The 22,348-nt window shown below is 40.5% G+C and overlaps 1 protein-coding gene across 6 annotated transcripts; it reads left to right on the forward strand.

Annotated features, from left to right (window-relative positions):
* Nucleotides 1–6,250: 6,250 nt before the first annotated feature.
* LOC121287765 (small vasohibin binding protein) lies at nucleotides 6,251–11,124 on the forward strand. Of its 6 annotated transcripts, none has more exons than XM_041205679.1 (3): nucleotides 6,251–6,345; nucleotides 7,027–7,143; nucleotides 8,406–11,124. In XM_041205679.1, the coding sequence occupies exons 2-3, from the start codon at nucleotides 7,030–7,032 to the stop codon at nucleotides 8,502–8,504; spliced, it is 213 nt and encodes a 70-aa protein (XP_041061613.1). In that variant the 5' UTR covers nucleotides 6,251–6,345; nucleotides 7,027–7,029; the 3' UTR covers nucleotides 8,505–11,124. The 6 variants fall into 6 exon arrangements, with proteins under 6 accessions (XP_041061613.1, XP_041061611.1, XP_041061610.1 ...); XM_041205677.1 differs by having other exon boundaries at nucleotides 6,270–6,354; XM_041205676.1 differs by having other exon boundaries at nucleotides 6,286–6,504.
* The last annotated feature ends 11,224 nt before the right edge of the window (nucleotides 11,125–22,348 follow it).

Genomic DNA, 22,348 nt, shown 5'->3' on the forward strand with positions numbered 1-22,348 from the left:
AGACCGGAAAGTAGCAAATATAACCCCTCTATTCAAGAAAGGAGGGAGGCAGAAAACAGGAAACTATAGGTCAGTTAGTCTGACATCTGTCATGGGAAGGTGTTAGAATCAATCATTAAAGAGGTTATGGCTGGGCACTTAGAGAAACTCAAGATAATCGGGAACAATCAGCATGGTTTTGTGAAAGGGAAATCATGTTAACCAATTTATTGGAGTTCTTTGAAGGAGTAACATATGCTGTGGATAAAGGGGAGCCTGTAGATGGGCTGTATTTGGATTTCCAGAAGGTATTTAAGGCTATTGCAGAAAATAAAAGCTAATGGTGTAGGGGGTAACATTTTAGCATGTATAGACGATTGGCTGGCTGGCAGAAAACAGAAATAATGCATAAATGGGCCTTTTTCTGATTGGCAGGATATGAAGTCGAGTCCCACAGGGGTCTGTGCTGGGGTCTCAACTTTATACAATTTTTATCAATAACTTAGATGAGGGGAGTGAATGCATGGTAGCTAAATTTTCAGATAATATAAAGATAGGTAAGAAAATATGTTGGGAAGAGGACATAAGGAAATTGCAAACTGATATAGATATGTTGAGTAAGTGGACAAAAACATGGTAGATGGAGTACAATGGGAAAATGTGAAGTTATTCACTTTAACAGAAAGAATAAAAAAGCAGGCTATTAATTAACAGGAGAATGACTGCAGAATTCAGAGCTGCAGAGGGATCTAGGTGTTCTAGAGCATGAGTCATAAAAAGATAGTGTGCAGGTACAGCAAGTAATTAAGGAGGCTAATGGAATGCTATCCTTTATTACGAGAGGAATTGAACATAAAACTAAGGATGTTATGCTTCAATTATACAGGGCATTGGTGAGACCACATCTCAAATACTGTCCGCAGTTTTGGTCTCCTTATTTAAGGAAGGGTGTAAATGTGTTGGAGACGGTTCAGAGGAGGTTTACTAGATTGATATCTGGAATGAATGGGTTGTCTTATGAGGAAAGATTAGACAGACTGGGCTTTTTTCCACTGGAGTTTAGAAGAGTGAGGGGTGACTTGATTGAAGTATTTAAGATCCTGAACAGTATTGACAAGGTGGATGCAGAAAGGATGTTTCCTCTTGTGGGTGAGTCTCGAACTAGGGGGCACAGCTTAAAATTAGGAGTTGCCTTTTTAGGACAGAAATTAGGAGAAATACTTTCTCTCAGAGGGTTGTGTGACTTTGGAACTCTCTGCCTCAGAAGGCGGTGGAGGGAGAGTCATTGAATATTTTTGAGATGGAGATGGATAGATTGTTATCAGCCAAGGGAATCAAAGGCTATCAGGGGTAGGTGGGAATGTGGAATTCGAAACACAAACAGATCAGCTATGATCTTGACAAATGGTGGAGCAGGCTCGAGGGACTGAATGGCCTATTTCTGCTCCTATTTTATATGTCTGTATGTTCATATGTTTGTATTACATGTTCTCTCAGTTGTCCTCCCTTAAATATACCTGGATCTGCTGATTCCTGGTCCTTTTTGACATGCCTTGACCATCTTTATATGTTTAAAGCACTAAATACAAGTTGCTGTTGTTGTCACACGCTATTACAGCAATGTGAGCAGACCTCCAGTACTTCACTCAAATGTTATGCTTAATTCGAGAAGAAATATCCGTCGGAGGACATCATCCAACTGTGCTCTCTTTCGGGCTGGCCCTATTTGACTGCAGTCAAGGGCAGGAACTCTGACTGAGATTTCCCCTCCCTAGCAACAGGAACTGAGAACATCTGTAATGCCCTGGCTGAGATCAACAAACACGGCACAGCTAGAAACTATTCCTGGTCTGTGTAGCCTGGTACCAAACGACACAGTGCATTCACCCACTAGGCCATCAGGGAAACTATATGGGAGCTCTTCCATATTTTATCAACTAGAGTAGTCCCACATCTCACCAGCGCCAAATTACAACCTGCTAAGCTTGTGATTTATTGTCTCAATATCGATATTTCTTTAATTTCCAAAATAGTCAAATAACAAGGTGTGAATGAATTAACAGAAAGTTTAAGCCATGGGATAATAATATGAAGATTATGAATTCTGGCAAAAAGATATTGGCCAGGAACCAAACTAAAGGGTTTTGATGGCATTGTAAACTGTGAGAGAGCTTGATTCAATTGTATTTTACTGCTAGCTATTGAGGATACTTCCAAGACTTATGATTATGAGTGAAACTGGCACTTTCATTGCAGTGTTTAGACAGCATGTGGTAAATGTAGTTATTTGTGAGATTTGTTGCATGATTTCCTTCTACTCACAAAACTCGTAAATTCACAAAGAGCAGGTCCAGCTGATGTGTTGAAAATAAAACAACAAAAAACGTATTTTTTCTTTAAAAAAAGGTTTTGCCGAGTTGTGCAACTTTAGTTGGGAACACGCTGTTGTAAAGATCACAAAGCATTTGGTCTTAGAGGAAGTGAGACGGAAAAAACTGCAAATGTTGTAAGTCTGAAATAAACTTAAATGGGCTTATTCATTCTCATCCTTCAGCTCTGATAAGGGGTCTCTATCCAAATTGCCTGTCTTTTCTGATGCTTACAAAGCTACCATGCATTTTCATTTGAGGGTTTTTAAACAATTGTGTGTATTTGAATAGCACTGCACATAGGTTACAGTAAGCCTTAAGTGAATGGAGAAGAGGGATGTTTGTGGGGTTTGAGAGTAACCCGGTGTATGAAGTTCTTGAAGCAAGCAGTGAGTTACTGGGACCCCAATGTTCTCTTTATTCTGATGGCCCTATCAGATGACGACTTGAGGGAGGCAGTGGAGCTCACAGGGTTTGGAGCCTCTCCAGATTCAGGTGCAATTCCATGCTTTACTCATTCAGACTGGCACATACCCCACAGCTGTGAAGCTCATGTTTGCCATGACAGGGAGTAGGTTGTGCAGCAAAAGCGGGTAGCACCTTCTCATGTGTAAAAGCAGATACTGTGCCAGCTTCAAGCAGAAGGAATTACTTACTGTCAGGTTGAAATCCAGGCTTGAAGTTGTGTCTAGGGAGATGGTAAAGACATCTGGAGTTCTTGCGACCTCTAAAACAACAGCATTTACCTAGCACCTTTAACATATTGAAACATTCCAAGATGTTTTACAAAGGTGAAATCAGAAAGGCCATCTTTCCAGGTGGATTTTTGAGAACTATTATTAATAGGCTATGTCCTGGTGTAGCAAGAAGTTATCCTAACTGTTCTACATTTTGCTCAGTTCAAAGCAGAGAGGGGTCCAACTCACATGCACGGCCACCCCTTTTGTACTTTTCAGCATTTTGTTTACCAATCGACTTTCAGATCCAAAACAAAAATGCTAAATGTCCATTCCAAAAAAAGATTTTTTTATTCCAAAGGTTTGCAGAACATTGGTCCAAAAGGTCTGCAGGCTTTCCCATGGCTTCTCACCATTACTCCAGTCGGAGACCAGCACAAGCCCCTGGAAAAGAGCAGAGACTTGGCTACACTGATAATGCAACAATTCTCAGAGTCTGCAGTGGGTCTCAGCAAGCACTCCTTCCATTCCATAAAAGGCAAATGTAAGACCCAGGGGAGGGGACTCATTACAGCTGCAGCTCCCATTAGTCTTGCACAGTTGGGACATGGAGAATGATATGTCAAAGGATTTTTAGGGTGTTAAGCATCAGATGGGTGGCAATGGACCACCCTTCAGGTGGTTCGAAATGGAGTTCCATTTTAAGGTATACAAGACCAGTTCGGACCAGTACCAGTCATTTCCAAATTTTACTGTTTTATCTTTTTAGGGCCTCAATCCTATGTCAGGGGGCCATCTACGCACTTTTTTTTGAATAAACACCAGGTCTATCTTAAGGTTCTGGGCCTGAGCCCCCCACTGAAGGTTCCATTGCCACTGGTACTGGTTCAAACTGGAGTGCCATTTTAATGTATACAAGACCAGTTCAGACCAGTACCAGCCATTTCCCAAGTTTTACTGATTTTTCCTTCTGGGGTAGCTGGAGTTGATTGGCAGGCACCAGATTTTCTTCAAAATGGGACAGACAGGTGCACATGGCCACCCACAGTGGCACTTGTGCCCATCTGCCCTATGCAAATTAGCTGTGACCTGTCACTGTCCCCACAGACCCCAGCAGTGCCTGCACTGGTGGGCACTGGCTGCCCAATGTAAAACTAGGATTATGCCTCAAGGATTTTCACCCCCAGTTTATTTTGTACCCCTTATGCATTAAGGCAGAGGTAACAAAGCAAACTTTCATTTTCTTTTAAATCTGTGCAAGAGTGGGGCCCATAACTGGGTCAAACTGTTTCACCATTGGTACATGGTGCAATACTGCCACATGCTGGTAGTAAAGCAGTATTGCTGCAACAAAATGCATCAGCTGAAAAAATATCAAGTTGAAATTCTACCATCATAGATTTAACTAAAAAACCTTCATGAGTATAAGATTGTACTAACAGGAGAAATGTCACCAGCAAGACATTAATTAAAGCGGATGAATAATTCAGGCTTTGTCTCAATCTTTCCCAATGTGTATGTTTATAACAAAACCAAAATATTGTGGATGCTGGAAATTGGAAATAGGAACACAAATTGCAGCAAACGCTCCGCAGCTCAGGCAGTGTTTATGAATTGGGAAACAGAGTTAATGTTTCAGGTCAACCTTTCATCAGATCTTCCATAGTATGCTGCAGGTAGCGACTATGCTGCATGCATATAGCTTTGTAAGAATCACAGTTTTACAGTGAAGTACAGCAACACTAGCAAGTGCAACTTATAACTTATTAAGTTGTTGCAGTAAAATATTTACTTTCAAACAGCCAACCAAACAAATCTTAACATAATAAAAGTTGCTCTAGTTCCTAAATATGGTTTAAAAATAATTTCCCAGCTTCCTTCATGGTTTAGTTGATAAAGCTAATATCACATGTAAAACTGAGCTGGAAAGAGGAGGGTCTTGTGTGCAAACCCTACCAGGTGATGATTTAGCTGATCTCCATCTGAGTGGTCATAAGGAAGTTAAATTATGTCAATATCACTAAGCAAAAGATGGGGAAAGTCTGGATGGAATGCTATCCTGACATAAATTAGCAGTTTCAAGGGGAGGGTTTTTTAAAATTCTTTCATGGGAAGTGAGCATCACTGGCAAGGCCAGCACTTGTTGCCCATCCCTAATTGCCTTTGAGCTGAGGGGCTTTCTAGGCCATTTCAAAGTTAACCACATTACTGGGGTCTAGAGTCACATGCAGGCCAGACTGAGTGAGGATAGCAGATTACCTTCCCTGAAGGACATTAATGGGATTTGAACCCATACCCCCAGAGAATTACCCTACAGAATTAGATTATCAGCCCACTGACATTATCAAAATGCCACCATCTCCACCACTGGACAAAAAGTATTTTCTCCTCAGACATAAATTCACCTTGTGTGTCAACAGCGGCTCGGTTGGTAGCACTTTCCCCTCTGAGTTAGAGACTTTGGAGCACAAAAGTCAAGGTTGACACTGAAATGCAATACTGAGGGAGTGCTTGCACTGCCAGAGGAGCCATCTTCTGGGATGCCAAGTCAACCCCAGGCCCCGTCTCCGGCGGACGTAAAATATCCCTTGGCACAATTTCAAAGGAGAGCAGGCGCCCTGAGGTGCCCTGAGGCCAACATCGATCCCTCAGTCAACACCATACACACAAAAAAAACCAGCTGGTCATTGCCAGGTTGCTGTTGGTGGGATCTTGCTGTGCAACAAGTTGGGCTGCAAGTCAAAGAAAGAAGTTCTTCATTGAGCTTGTGAAGCGGCTTTAAATCATCCGGTGGTCGTGAAAGGCGCTACAGAAATGCAATTATTCCTTGCTTTGAGCCTGTGGCTCCCTAGTCCCTATACTCGCACCGTTTTTAATATAATTTTTTTCTCTCACATTTTTCCGCACTGTTTAACATTTTATTCGAACTGCTTTTCGAACTGTCTGTCGCTCATCGGGTGAATTCTGACAGGATGGGGCCTTCCCTCTCTGCGCTTTGCTGAAGCCGCCCATCCATCACTTGCCCCATCATCCTGACTCCTGACCCCTGACCCTCCCCCTCTGCCCCGCCCCCCCCGCTCGCTCCTGATGCTGCGGCTCCGTCTCCATGGAAACCAGCCCCGCCCGGAGCGCTTTGAGAGACGGACCCCGGCCCCTCCCACCCCCCCCCCCCCCCCCCCCCCCCCCACCCCGCCCGCCCGCCCCGCCCCCGCGGTGTCCGTGCAGGAACCAGCTCCGGCCGCCGCCGCTGACTGGACGGAGCGGCCACAAAGCGTTCCGCTGCATTAACCGCCGCGCTTTCACTTCGACCCCCGCTTCGAGTGAGGAAGGCGAGCGTTTTGCCTTCGCCTTCGGGAGCCGCTCCTTGAATTCGGTCGCAGCTTTTTCACTGTAGCGGCAGCTCATGTTAATGTTAAATATCCACCTCCCCCCCCCTCCCATTGAATGTCTGAGTGAAGGGGTTTGACCTCCTAGTCTGGGTGAGAGAGGAAGGGGCCCAGCCTCCTTCATTCCCGACCAGTTTAAGCTGTTTCTCAGCCGGGGGTGGCCTCACAATTGACCTCGGTGGCTGAGAGGAAGAATCAGCCAGGGTTCCCCACCCCTCATCGCTCTCCATTAGAATTTGCCAAAGTGGGGTCTTTGAAGCAGGCTTGGCTGCAATGTTAACAGGCAGATAGCTTGTCAACACTCTCTGCTTAGCCACACACATCCAACTGATTCCTTAAAAGCTATGTTCACATGGGGCGACAGTCATCCATGGAATTGTACCCCTGTGAGAAGCTACTGCTGTCAAGAGAGGAGAACAGTTTGGTATTTTGTAAATGGATTGTTGTCCATTTGGATCTCATGCCCAGTTTTTACTGTCCGTTGGGATCTAAATATAAGTAAACAATCTAAGTATTGTGGTACCTCTGCTTTAGATAGAGTGTGGTTTTGCCAATCCATTTCAAATTTGCATTCAGACCTGTCTTACCTTTCCCTTCAATTTGTTGTTTTTGCAGGAGATGGAACCATCCTGCCGTAAGGAGAAGCCAAAGCCAAAGGAACCACCCTATCGAGGGGACAAAGCCAAACAAAAATCTGCTTTACAAGAACTCAAGCAGAGGCAGCGAGCTGAGGTATATGATACAAGGCTAATAGGCCAATTAAGCACTCTGAAATACAAAGCCATAGCACGACTGAAGAGGAACTGGTGATACCCAGAACTAGAAGAGTAGAGATTAATCAGTTTAGGTATTGTCATCTGAATACAAGATTGAATTACAGTCATTGGCAGTAGCTATCCTGTTCTAGTAGCTACAGAATATCTGATTTATACTAAAGCAAAATATTGCAGCCTTTGGAATCTAAATTAATAGAAACTGCTAGAACTACTCATCAGATAAGGCAGCAATGGTGGAAAAAAAAGCAGAGTTAATGTTTCAGGTTGATGACCTTACATCAGAACTGTTCTAAGTAAAGGTCATCACTTGAAATGTTAACACTGTTTCTCTCTGCGCAAATGTGGTCAGACCTGCTGAGTATTTCCAGAATTTTCTGCTTTTATTCCCTAATTTATACTGTTTGACTGGGAATCATTCTTTCTCAGTCATAGGAGAGCTCTTCTCCCAAGTGGTAAATGTTGCTGGGTCTACCAGGGTAAAATATTAAAAAGATTGACTGTCTGATTGCAAAATTTCCAGATGGTTCATAAAACACCTTTTAAACCTGAATTGACATCACAGTGAATCCATATGCAATGTAAAGCCAAATGGAGTGAAACACCCTGCCCATGGGGGCATGTCTCAGACCCACTGCACTCCTGAGTCACATCATAGCTACAATTTCATTTTGTGATGCTTTGGAAACTGCTTCACATTATAAAAGTGTTGGTATCAATTGTAAAATGAAATACTAAGAATGAGAAGTATATTTATAATATTTTTGGAAAATGGCATTTTCTTACCTTTGATATGTCTGTTTTTAGCTATTAGCAATGTAATTGGAGCTCTACAGGTTTAAATTAATAGGGAGATCTTAAAATATATCAGTGCTCAGGCTAATAAGATGAAAGCCACTCCTATGGACTGGTTGTAAGGGTCTTAATGTGAAATGAGTTTAGAAAGTCTCTGCTCAGTTTTCCCTAGTGTCTAAGAACCCCAGTTTGTAAATCTTTGCAGAAATAAATCAACAAAGAATTTGTTTCTTCAGCAATTCTTTGCTCCCATCAGTCATCCTTACGTGACAAGCGTGCAGGGCAGAGAATTGGTGCTATAACATCATTATCTCTAAGATAGTCACTTGGAATGTAGGATTTCTGAATTTACTCTTATCTGCCTATTCTTACATTGTTTTCATTGGTACAGCGTTAAACTTTGTGCTGTTTCCACCTCCTCAACAGATCTATGCTTTGAACAAAGTGATGACAGAGCTGGAGCAACAACAGTTTGAGGCTTTCTGCAAACAAATGCAGTCGCAGAATGAATGTGGACAGCACTGACTACCTGACACAATCAGCCCAGAACAGGCAGCTTTTTTTAAAAACACTAAATGCTTATGAAGAGCAGTACATTTTTTTTAAAAATCCTGTTCTTTGTTCATATGTCGTCCTCAAAAGTTAGGCAAATAACTAAATAACTCATCTCAGATCACAACTTTTTATCAGGAGGATAGGACCACATTGGCCCAGATCTTCTGGTCTCTGGATCGTAGGAGACCAGACATACGACCCAAGATGCACGTTGGGACCCTGGAGAAGTCCCAACGAGCTGATCCCTGTGGGAATTGCCCAGGAAGTTTTAACTTCCGATAGGCGATTGCCCAGGACCCTACACAAAAGTCTCTGACTCTAAGCTGGGGTCAGAAACTTTGAACGGTCCCGCAATACTTGCCTGAATAGTTACCCAGGAAATGTCAGGAAGAAAAAATCACGGGCAGGATTTTCCAGCCCTTCACTGCCGGGATCGTCCAGCCCTGCCAAAAGTCAATGGACTTTCGGCTGATCCGTCGCATTCCCCACAGCGGGTTCCACCACACCAAGGCTGGAGAATCCCAGCCCTAGTCTGACTGCTGGGTAACTGCAGAACTGACCCCCTCAATCACGCACACTGACACATCCCCACCCAGTCCACCACCCTCCGGCCTGACTACCCCATCCCTTAGGTGATCAACCTCACAAGCCTGCCCCCTCACCCACCTGCCACCCTATCCATTCACTCATTCATCCACTCACTAACTTTCACATTTGACATTTAAACTTATGTCAGCTAGTGCCATGAAAAGGAAGCATGGTTTGTCTTCCCACCGCCCCCTTTCCCTCCGACACTACAGTGCTGCTATGGAGATTTTCATGGGACTGTACACTCCGCATTTCTGAAGAAACCAGACACAGAAGACTTGGCCAGAAATGTGGAACACCATCGAGGTGTTGAAAAGTTCGATTGGAGCAGCAATCCGGTGATAATTGCTGCTTTGTGGAAGATCTGGGCCATTGAGTTATTTTGTTTCCCTCGAGTTAAAATGTTTCAGGTTAATGTGAAGCTTGGTAGCAAACAGCGAGGCTGCTGCCCCTGATTGTTGTCTAGCATCTCCCACTGCTCCTGTATGCATGTGCCAATGTTGGGTAAAGACCAACTGGGCTTCAGCTGTAATGCCCCCTGCATGCTGAATTAACCTTCCATTGCTTACTGCTCAAGCTAAATGGAGAATGGTCAGTAAGTGAAGCACTGAGGGACTGCTGTCCTCTCCCAAGTCTAGATTTTAAACAGAGCTTCATACTGACCCAGCTGCTTTTGATCTGTGAATGATGCCAATCATTTCCCATTTTTATCAAATGAGCTGAGAAGAATAACCCTCGCAAGCAATTCCTATTTAAACGTGTTTTTCTTTAGAAAAGTCTAGAGCAAGAGAAAGCCATTTGAAGCACCCTGTATCCATTTGTTATATCAATGCACCGTGGACCCCACCCTAAACCACCAGCACTGTTTCTTGCTGCTGCCCTCCAATAAGTAACGCTAAATCCCTTCTCCCTCCCCTGAAAAATATCAAGCAGTGCTAACCCACGAACACCCTCTTCCTCACAGCCATCTATCCCGTGCTCTCTTTTAGTTGGCACTTGAACCTACTCCTTTCTCCAGGAATCTGTTCCAAATATGCGCTGTCTTGTTGGGGGAAAAAATGCTTTCTCTGACCTTGTCTCGAGTCTTGTTTTCAGCAAGCGGACCCTTCTTTCAAACCACTATAGAATTGTTTTGCTTTGCTTTCAGCCAGAAGAGTTAAGCTTCGCTTTGCACCCAATGCTAGGAAACTCCAGAGCCAAGCAGAGTGAGACTCCATTCTCCAGCTTTACAGTGCCAGTAAGGTTGCAGTATAAATGCACCTTTTGGCTCATTGGCACCATAGGTCAATAAGTTTTAAAGAATCCTTGGATCAACCTTCCTATTTTCCTAAGCATCACTATTGGGTTGTTTCATTTCTGTGAACCTCTTGAACCGAGGAGTTTTATCTAGTCTGAAATGTCGATACCTTGTACGTCTCCAGCGATGTTGTGTACCACTCACTCTAGCTTAACCTCCAGTTGAAAAGGCCAAAAAATGTCCTCCTTCCACCCTCCGCTGTTGCTCTGAACAGAGGGTTGGAGCAATGTAGTCAGGAGGACCATCTGTAATATTGAGGGCTTGGGATAAGCACTATTTTGCTGGATGGAACAGGAGAAACGTAAGTTGTAAAGATCGGAAGCCTCCTCCAAGAGTACTATTCAGATTTGGAGTGCAAAATGGAGCACAGAAATGATGAAAGCAAGATTGCCTTTTTTGTAGGGTCTCCATTCTTCAAATGACAAGACTTTCCCATTGTGTCTCTTTAGAGAAAATGTGTATTTATATTCTTGTATTTATATGCTTGATTATTTATTGTCATTATATACAGTAATTTGTAAATTGTGTTGTTTCAGTTTCCATGGGGAATACTGGTGGCAAACTGAGGGAGGCAAAATGACTGCCACTGTAAATGATCATAAAGATGGAATTTTAGCTGGAAATGAAAGTCTTAGGTATGATATTTAGCTCAAAGTACTGCCCAGTGTCACTGTATAAATAAAATATTGTGAAAATATTTTGGGCCAGAGTTTTCTGCTTGGTTCTGCTTTTTTGACCCAATTTGTGTGAAATTGAGTGTGGCGTTGGTGCAAATTATGTTTACAGTGGCTTGAATTTCTGTATTTTTTTTGTGTGTGCTAGTTTAAAAAACACCACACTTGAAGCCAGCCCAAGATGCGTTAAGGAGCGATGGTGGTGTAGTGTTAATGTCACTGGACGAGTGATCCAAGCTAATGATCTGGGTACATAGGTTCAGATCCCACCACGTTAGCTGGTGGAATTTAAATTAAATTTATAAATCTGGAATTAAAAGCTATTCTCAGTAATGGTGACCACCAATCACTGATTGTTGTAAAAACCCATCTGGTTCAAGATTACCTTTTAGGGAAGGAAATCTGCCATCCTCACCTGGTCTGGCCTTCATGTGACTCCAGATCCACAATATTGTGGTTGACTCTCAACTACCCTCCACTCAGTTCAAGGTCAATTTGGGATGGGCAACAAATGCCTTGCTGGTGACACCCACGTCCCATGAAAGAATAAAAAATAAATATACCACTGGCAAGGTTGGTAATCAAGTCAGCTCTGCTTTGGCTCTCAAGCTACAATTACTGCGGGTGCAGCATGCAGTGAGCATCGGCAGAACTGTCCTGGTGGGGAGGAGATGCAACATGATGATTGAAGTCTGATTAGCTGAAGTGTTGTCACAGAGAGAGCAACAGGGACAAAGCTTGAACATATTTCTTTTGTTTGCAGAGAACAGGTCCCTGCATATGAATGCATGTTGCTTCTAACAAGCGTAAATGAGCTACGTTATGAGCTTGACTGATTATCTTAACTTGGTTGTTAGTATAGCTTATAACACACTACCTCACATACTGCCCCTTTCCCCCACCACAACCCGCCCCACCTTTCCTTGCCCATTTAACTATTCCCTGCATTAAAAGTACTAAATGAAAGCCTTTCCTTTAATGGCAACACGAATGGGGACAAATTGAAATGTTTTGCCTCATTTCAAAGCTCAGAAGCTACATGCCTCTTTCTATCCTTAACTGTGATTGAGATAATGATGGTATAACTTTATTCTTTTGCCTAACGTTAGAAAAAAAAATTACATGAAAAGCTTGTAGCAGATAGACTTTTACACTGATCTACTCTTTCTGATTTAATGAAAGTTAGCCAATATGTTGTTGAAATAATTAATCAAATTCAGGTATGCAAAATAATAGGAAAATTGACATTTGCTGATCAGATGTATGGGATCTAGGTGTTGCACTGATTAACCATTAACATCTTGTTAGATTACAATCTATCGGCTGACTGCAATTTGCCAATATGTTACGTGGGAGTCAAAAAAGATCTTGTGCCAGTGCACAAAAAGATGCTATTTTGGAGCTCAAAGCCACCACTACAGATAGTCGTAAGAAGCACACAGGATCAGCATTGAAGAGAGGACGATAAATTGCTTCCCCAAGACTCTGAGGCAAGACTTTCTGTACCCCATGCATTTGGTGGTGGTCCCAGGTTCAATCTTCACTCAGTGTTGAGTTAGTTGGTTTCTTCCTGGGATCATGAATAAGAAACATCAAAAGTAGGAGCTGGAGTAGGCCATTCAGCCCCTTGAGCCTGCTGCACTATTCAATAAGATTGCAGCTGGATTTTTACATCAGCTCCACCTTTCCACCTGATCTCCGTGCCCCTCGATTCACTTAGTGGCCAAAAATCTTATCAATCTCAATCTTGAATATGCTCATGACTGAACATCCAATGGGGTAGAGAATTCCAAAAATTAACAACCCTCTGAGTGAAGATATTTCTCCTCGTCCAAGTCCGACCTCTTGAGACTATGACCCAAGTTCTAGACTGTCCTGCATTAACTGCACTAGTTGCAATACTTCAAGGTTAAGAAATGGCAATTCAGCTACTGTTCCCACTCCAGATTACTATATTGGGAGACAGTAGTATATTGGTAATGTCGCTGACCTAGTAATCTAGAGACCCAAGCTATGCTCTGATGACATGTGTTCAAATCCTATTTTGACAGTTGGTTGGGATTTAAATTCAGTTAATGGAATCTGGAATTGAAAGCTAGCCATTAGTAATGGTGACCATGAAACTATCATTGATTGGTTTCCTAATGCCCTTTAGGGAAGGAAATCTGTCTTCCTTGCCTGAATGTGACTCTAGATCCACAGCAATGTGGTTGAATTTTACCACCCTCTGAAATTGCCTAGTAAGAAACTTAGTTCAAGGGCAATTAGGGCAGCAAACTGCCTTGCCAGCGATGTTCACATCCCATGAAAGAATAATACAAATGAATTAGGAACATGAGTAGACATTCGGCCCCTCGAGTCTGCTCCGCCATTCAATAAGATCATGGCTGATCTGATTGTAACCTCAACCCCAGATTCCCGCCTACCCCTGATAAATTTTCACCCCTTGTTAATCAAGAATATATCTACCTCTGCCTTAAAAATATTCAAAGACTCTGCTTCCACCATCTTTTAAGGAAGAGAGGTCCAAAGACTCACAACCCTCTGAAAGAAAAAAATTCTCATCTCTGTCTTAAATGAGTGACCCCTTACTTTTAAACTGTGACCCCTAATTCTAGATTCTCCCATAAGAGGAAAAAATCCTCTCCACATCCACTCTGTCAGGATCTTAAAGGTTTCAATCAAGTCACTTCTTACTCTTCAAAACACCAGTGGATACAAGCCTAACATACCCAACCTTTCCTCATAAGACAACCCGCTCATTCCAGGTATTAGTCTAGTAAACCTTCTCTGAACTGCTTTTAATGCATTTATATCCTTCCTTAAATAAGGAAACCAATACTGTACACAGTACTCCAGATGTGGTCTCACCATTGCCCTATACAACTAAAGTATAACCTCCCTACTTTTGTAATCAATTCCCCTCACGATAAGCGATAACATTCTATTAGCTTTCCTAATTGCCTGCTGTATCTGCATATTAGCCTTTTGTGATTCATGCTCTAGGATACCCAGATCCCTCTGAATCTCAGAGTTCTGCAATCTCTCACCATTTAGATAATATGCTTTTTTATTCTTCCTGCCAAAATGGACAATTTCAAATTGGCCCACATTGCACTTCATTTACCTTTTATTTGCCCACTCACTTAACCTATCTATATCACTATGTAGCCTCCTTACATCCTCTTCACAACTTACTTTCCTACCTATCTTTGTGTTGTCAGAAAATTTCAACAATCATACCTTCAGACCCTTTATCCTAAGTCATTTATATAAATTGTAAAAAGTTGAGGCAGCCACTTACACTGGAAGTGTGAAGGCACCCAGCTTAATTCTGATGTCTTACATGGTTAAAACATCTGCTGCCACTTGCTATCAAGGTTGTACCTAAATAGCTACTTGAGTGAATTGCCAGAGGATTGTCAGCAGACGCCAGTAAATGAGATCAATATAGGTGAGGAAGGGGGAAAAGGGGCAAAAATTTGTTAATATTTCATCAGAACAGTTCTTGCGAAGAATTCCTTCTGAAACCATAACTGGTCTTTTTCTGAGTCTAAGGTGAGCTCTGTCCTTTCAGCATTTTCTGTTTTATTTATTTCCAGCATTAAAAGGAAGAACTTGCATTTATATAGTGTCATGAAAATATAATAATTTTCATAATATTGTGATTTATTGTAAAAGTGGGTTAATAGTGAGGTTTAGATTAGTTCTGTGTATGTGTATGGGGGGGATTTAAATGAATTGGAGAAAGGTTTTGAGTTGTCAACAAGAAACTAGGTTTGAAATGTTAAATACGTAAACATGGCTGAAGTTTTAGAATGTGAGGTGTAAGAAAAATTTGCATTTTTAGATAAATTAGAGTAGTTTAAATTTCAAAGAGATGGTAAGATATTATACCTAGCCAGAAGAAGCTAAGCCAAACAGTGTGTTTATTTTTCCCAAAGGTTACTGATAAAATTAGTACTATGAAAGATTTATATAATGAGAAAAGTAAAGTTGTAAAGACATATTAGAACAATGGAATTTGCATTAAAAAGGGAGAAACATGTATAAAGGTGAGGCTATGTGTAAGAGGAGAAGGCATTCTAAGGTCTAACACAAGTGTAAAAAGTCTCCAGCCTCTGTGCATCAAGTTGCTCGCAACAGAAATCAAAGCTGAGAAAACTCATTTTGAATGTGACTGTCCAAGGTATTGTGTCATTTTTCCTGGGTCGGTTTAAATCTATCTGTTTTACTGTTCCCTTAACAGAGGTGTAACTGGGAGCTAGATTAATTAGGGGTTTTAGAAATGATTATAATAGTAATTTGTAGACCAATGTATGTGCCTGAAATCTTTTCTTTTGCTAATAAATGTTTAGTTTTCTAAAAACCTCAAGTCGTGGTAGTCTTATTACTTCTGAATTCAAGGCAAGCATCTCGAAAGAAAATACAAAATGCAAAACAGTTGTGACTGTGTGATCAAGTTTCCTTCATAGATTTGATCCACCCGGCACATATCATCTGCCACGTCATAACAAATTGGGGCCCATTCGGGATATATTTGAAATTTCTTGATTGGTTTGGAGTTGGTAAATCTTAAGGTTACAAGCATGAGGGGCACTTTGAATTCAGGAGTTGGTGTGAGGTATTTTTAAAGTGGTGAGACTGCAAAATGACTGTATCCATGGCTAAAACTTTTTTGGAAGTAGAAGATATAACTATGATTGGGTTACAAATGTACCTAAGGGTAAGTTAACAGTGTTAGTGGATAAGTTGAAGTTGGTTACCTTTAGGGGCAAAGAAAGCAGACATAATTGAAGTGATAGCACAGCATTTAAAGTTGGAAGGGATACCTGACGCCAGTGAGTCACAGCTGGAGGTAGTGAGACTTCTGTTGGAAATGAAGAGGCTTGAACCTGAACAAGCAAAGGAACTGAGAAAACTTGAATTGAAAAAGTAAAAAGAGTTGGAAATGAAAAAACTGGAACTAGAGGTAGCAGGAAAAGAAAATTTCACAATCATACCTTCAGTCTTCAGAAAGGGAAAAAGAGAGGCTATTTCAAAAATAAATGGAAATGCAAAAACTTGATCTCCAGAGGGAAAAGTTAGCAATGGAAAACAGAATGAAGGAAAGAGACAGCGTACTGGCTTAAAAAGCTGGATTTTTAAAAAGAGACATCAGATGCTGAGGAAGGTTCTGATGATGAGAAAACCTTTAACCTAAAACCTAGTGGGGAGATGTTTAAATTTGTGCAAGCTGTTCTGAAGTTTGAAGAAAGAGATGTGGAGGTGTTCTTTATTTTATTTGAGAAGATACTAAACAGATGAAATGGCCGCAAGAAAGCTGGACATAGTTGTTACAATCTAGGTTGGTGGGTAGAGCACATGAGGTTTATGCTTCATTGTCAGAAGAAATGTCAGTGGACTAAGATGTGTAAAGAAGGCTATTTTGAGTGCATATAAAGTTGGTTCCTGAGACATGCAGGCAGTAATTTAGAAATATGAGATAACAGCCTGGGCGAATTTATATTGAGTTTGAGAGAGTTAAAGTAATTTTGACCGTTGGATAAGGCCGTTAAAGATAGAGACAACATATGCATCATTTAGAGAGGTAAATCTTCTGGAAGAATTTAAAGATTCAATTCCTTCGGTAGTGAGAACTAATATGGAGGAACAGAGGGTTAAAATGGTAAAACAAGCAGCAGGGATAGTTGATATGAGTTAGTTCGTATAGCTAAACCTTTTTTTGTCACCATTTAAAATCCAAGAAGGATATAAAGTGGGATGGTGTAAGGAAGGTAGGTAGTCAGAGAAGAGGAGTAGGTGGAAATTCCCAGGAAGTTTTTCTTTCAGAATAAAAAGGGAGGTGCTGAGGGTAGAAGTAACACTCGAAAATTGAGGTGTTTTCATTGTAATAAAGTTGGCACAGGATGTCAGTGTGTTGGAAATTACAGGGAAAATCTCAGAATCACAGAATTCTTACAATGTAGAGGAAGGACATTCAGTCCATCGTGTCTGCACTGGCTGTCTGAGTTTTTTAACTTAGTACCCATCTCCTGCCTTTTCCCCATAACCTTACACATTGTTTCTATTTAAATAATCATCCAATGCCCACTTGAATGCCTCAGTTAAACCTGCCTCCACACACTTCCAGGCAGTGCATTCCAAACCCTAACTATTCGATCTGTGAAAATGTTTTTTGTCACCTCACATTTCCTGCTTTTGCAAAACACTCTAAAATGGTGCCCTCTGGTTCTCGATTCATTTATGAGCGAGAACTGTTTCTCCCCATCTATTCTGTCCAGATGCCTCATGATTTTGAAAACGTTTATCATGTCTCCCCTCAGCCTTCTCCTCACCAAGGAAAACAGTCCCAACTTCTCCAATCTTTCCTCATAACTGAAGTGTCTCATCCCTGGAACCATTCGCGTAAACCCATTCTGCACTCTCTCCAATGCGTTCACATCCTTCCTATACTGTGGTGCCCAGAGCAGTACATGATACTCCAGCTGAGGTCTAACCAGTGTCTTATATAAGTTCATCATAATGTCTCTCCTCTTGTACTCTATGCCCCTATTAACGAAGCCTAAAAACTGTATGCTTTAGTAACAACTCTCTCCACCTGCCCTGCCACCTTTTATGACTTATGTACGTATACACCCAGGTCTCTCTGCTCCTGCACACCCTTTAGAAATACATCCTTTATTTTATACTGTCTCTCCATGTTCTTTGTACCAAAGTGTATCACTTCACACATCTCCACACTGAACTTCATCTGCCACCTATTTGTCCACTCCACCAATGTGTCAATGTCCTTTTGAAGTTTTACACTGTCCTCCTCACAGTTTACAATTCTCCCAAGTTTTGTGTCCTCACAAACTTTGAAATTGTCCCCTGCACCCAAGATCTAGATCATTTATGTTGGCATTATTGGGATGCAGAAAATTCCTGGAAGTAAAAGTCCTGTTGGTTCTGAGTTCAGGCACAGGAAAAGCAGTGGTTTGTGTGCAGGTAAAACAGGACGAATCATTGATAGGTAAAGAAATGGGGATGTGTTCACAATTTACCCATGGGAGTTCTGAGCAGCAGGTTGCAGAAATGTTTAAAGATTTTGTATGTGAAGGGTAAGTCTTTCCATGTGTACCGGGTGGAGTAGGTAAAGATATTCAAATCTTAAGAGACACAGGGGCTAGTCAATCCTTAATGTTGTGGGATAATAATATTTGTTGTTCAGAGGGAGTGTTGCAGGAACAGGTGATAATAAGTTGGGTTCATGGAGATGCTAAACCTATTCCAGTGTGGAAGGTAAATTTAAAGAGGAAGTGGAAAACAGGTGAGGTGATTGTTGAGTAGTGGAAAAATTGCCCATTACAGGGCTTCAATTTACTTTAGTTAATGTTATAGCTGGGTCACAGATGTGAGTGATGCCTATGATAGTTGAGCAGCTTGTAGAGATGTTTTCAACAGAAGTGTTGCAGAAAGAGCATCCTGGATTGTTTCCAGATTGTGTGGTAACAAGATCACGGGCTCACAGGTTGAAACAGGAAGTTAAAAGGCAAGGAGAATATGTTGAAGTCTAATTAGCTGACACTGTTGTTGATAAGATTGTTCAGGAAGAAAGAATGGAGGATAATTCAGCTGAGGTATTTAGCTTAAGGCAGTTGGTAGAGTTACAGAAAAAGGTTATGCAAATAAGACAGTTATATCAGACAGCTTACTCGGAAACAGTGGCAGAATGTATTCCAGAATGTTATTAATGTTATTACCTTAAGTGTAATGTTTCAATGTGAAATTGGTGACCTTATCATGTTTCAGCAGATGAAAGCTGGAGGGAAGTATATCAGATTGTTATATCATTTAGATATAGAAATGAGATCCTGAGAATAGGTTATGAAATTCTAATGAAGGATCATTAAGGAATGAGAAAGACACAGGTGAAAATACAAAAACATTTTTATTGACCTGGACTACATAGAAATGTAGTCAAATTCTGTAGAACATGTCACACATGTCAGGTGATAGGGAAACCACAAGCAATGATTAAGCTGGCACCTTTAATTCCAATTCCAGCATTTTAATAACCTTTTATTAGACTCATGCTTGTTTATGTAGGACCCTTTCCTAAGTCTAAAAGTGGAAAGCAGTACTTACTGACAATAATGAATGTATACAAAAGGTTTCCTGAAGCAATACCTTTGAGAAATATTACAACAAAGAGAATTGTGAAAGAGTTGGCTAAATTTTTTACAAGATATGTTTACCAAAAGAAATACAATCAGATCAGGGTTCAAATTTCATGTCAGAGTTGTGTAGGGAATTAATGAACAGTTTGTGGCTAAAACAGTTTAAGTCAACAGGTTACCATTCTCAGTCACAAGGGGCTTTGGAAAGATGGCATCAAACTTTAAAAACTATGAGAGGACATATAGTCATGACTATCCAAAGAATTGGGATAGGGGGATTCCATTCTTATTATTTGCTATTAGAGATGCTCCTAATGCATTGACTGGTTTTAGTCCATTCAAACTGGTCTATGGTCATGAGGTAAGGAGACCACTGAAATTGATTCATGAGAAACTGGTGGGTCAAAATTCAGAAACCACTCTCCTGGATTATATTTCAAACTTCAGAGAAAGATTGAATAGAGCATGTGAATTAGCTAGGGAACATTTAAATATATCACAGCAAGGATGAAAGTGAAGGCAGACAGGAAAGCTACAGCTCGTAGTTTTGTTGCTGGGGAAAAAGTGCTAATTTTGTTACCAGTACTGGGTGACTCATTAAAGCAAGGTTTAGTGGGCCTTACATGGTTGAAAAGAAACTGAGTTAAATAAATTATTTAATAAATACTCCAGATAGAAGAAGGAAGCAGAGGATGTGTCATGTAATAATGCTTAAAAAGTACATTGACAGGGAAGACAACCAAAAGGAGGTATTAGTGATGGTAGATAAGGAGAAAGAGGTAAAAATGAAGGATTCTGAAATTGATTTTCCTCTAATCAAATTGGATAATAAGGGGTACTTGAAAATTTAAATGTGACATTCAGTTACCCTTCAGACACATGTCAAAGTGATTTGGAGAAGCTATTGCGTTCACACAAAGATATATGTGGGAATAGCTGTGGAGGGCAAATTTAGCTATACATGATGTGTGTGTAGAAGTTTCATCTTTAATAAGGCAACATTCTTCAAGATTAAATCCAGCAAAGTTATCACAAATACAGAATGAAATTGAATTCATGCCACAAAATGACATCATTAAGTCTAGTTACAGTAACTGGAGTTCGCCTATTGTGATGATACTGAAACCAGATGGAACACAAACACTATGTGTGGACTATCGAAAGGTGAATGCAATGACAAAAGTGGTTTCATATCCTATACCACAGTTGGAAGATTGCTTTGAGAAAGTGGGGCAATCAAAATTTACCACAAAGATTGATTTGCTAAGAGGATATTGGCAAGTACCGTTATCAGAGACAGTAAAGGAGATATCAATTTTTGGGATGCCAGATGGACTATATCAATTTAAAGTCTTGCCATTTGGTATGAAAAATGCACCTGCAACATTTCAAAAACTGACAAAGTAATTGAAGGACTGAGCAATTGTGCTGTTTATACTGATGACGTGATAGTTTTCAGTCAGGCGTGGGGGGAGCATTTACAACATCTGGAAGAATTATTTTGTCAATTACAAGGAGCTAATTTGGTGATGAACTTGGCTAAAAGTGAGTTTGCAAAAGCACAAGTTACATATCTAGGTCATACCATTGGACATGGTAAGGTAGCTCTGAGAGATGTGAAAGTCAAAGCTATCATGGATTTCCCTGTGCCCACAACAAAATGAGAAGTTTTGAGATTTTTGGGCATGAGTGGGTTTTACAGGAAATTTGTACCAAATTTTAACTGTGTAGTTGCTCCATTGACTGAACTATTAAAAAAGAACAAGATGTTTCAATGGACACAGAAGTCATTTGACAGTTTGAAAACTGTATTGACTATGACACCAGTTTTGGCAGTACCCAATTATGCCAAGCAATTTAAGTTGGCCGTTGACACAAGCAATATAGGCATTGGGGCTGTGCTATTACAAGAATTGAGAAATCAAACTTTTCACGGAAGTTGAATGTATAACAAAGAAGATATTCAACGATCGAAAAGGAGACTCTGGGTTTGGTGTTAGCATTGTAGCATTTTGAGATTTATGTTGCAAACAATAAACAATTGTTTATACAGACCACAATCCTTTATAGTTTTGGACAAATTCCAAGATAGAAGTGCAAGGCTATTCAGATGGAGTTTATTACTGCAACCATTCAATCTATAGATTATACATGTGGCTGGACAAGAAAATTTAATTACAGATGCATTGTCAAGAGTTTGAAGCTCAAAAGGGAAAGTTGGACATTTAAAAACCTGGATACTGGACTGGAGTGATTTCTGTTGATACCAAGAATTTGTATATACATATATTGTTATTATTGCATGCATCTGGTAATGTAATAGGTGAGTATATAGATAAGTATAGGAGGTTGTGTAAGATGGATTAAGAAAATGAAGCTGTCTTTTTTAAATTATGAGTTCATTTTCCCGTAGGAAGGAGGTATCATGAAAATATAATGATTTTCATAATTTAATGTGATTTATTGTTAAAGTGGGTTAATAGTGAGGTTTGCATGAGTGTGTGTGTATGGGGGGTGGATTTTAATTGAATTGGAGACAGCTGGTCTGGAGATTTTGAGTTGTCAACAAGAAACTAGGTTTGAAATGCTAAATATGTAAACATAGCTGAAGTTTTAAAAGGAAAATGTGCATTTTTAGATAAAATAAAGAAATTTTAGTTTCAAAGAGATGGTAAGATGCTATACCTAGCCAGAAGAAGCTAAGCCGAACAGTGTGTTTATTTTTCGCAAAGGTCACTGATAAAATTAGTACTATGGAAGATTTATATTATTATAAAAGTAAAGTTGCAAAGACATATTGGAACAATGGAATTTGCATTAAAAAGGGAAAAATATGTATAAAGGATATGAGTAAAAGGAGAAGACATTCTAAGATCTTTAACAAGTGTTAAAAGCATTCAGCCTCTGTGCATCAAGTTGCTGTCTACAGGGATCAAAGCTGATAAGACTCATTTTGAATGTGACTGTCCAGGGTATTGTGTTGCTTTGCCCAAGTCTCTTTAAATCTATTTGTCTTTATTATTGCCTTAATGAAGATGTAACTGGGACTCAGATTAATTAGGGGTTTTAGGAGTTATTACAATAGTAACTTAT

Source organism: Carcharodon carcharias, chromosome 15 (genome assembly GCF_017639515.1).
Source record: "Carcharodon carcharias isolate sCarCar2 chromosome 15, sCarCar2.pri, whole genome shotgun sequence".
Classification (NCBI taxonomy): Eukaryota; Metazoa; Chordata; class Chondrichthyes; order Lamniformes; family Lamnidae; genus Carcharodon; species Carcharodon carcharias.

Coding starts and splice junctions, on each gene's coding strand:
- LOC121287765 (XM_041205679.1), top strand. CDS start 7,030: ATGGAACCATCCTGCCGTAAGGAGAAGCCAAAGCCAAAGGAACCACCC. Junction 7,144..8,405: donor AGCAGAGGCAGCGAGCTGAG/GTATATGATACA, acceptor CCTCCTCAACAG/ATCTATGCTTTGAACAAAGT.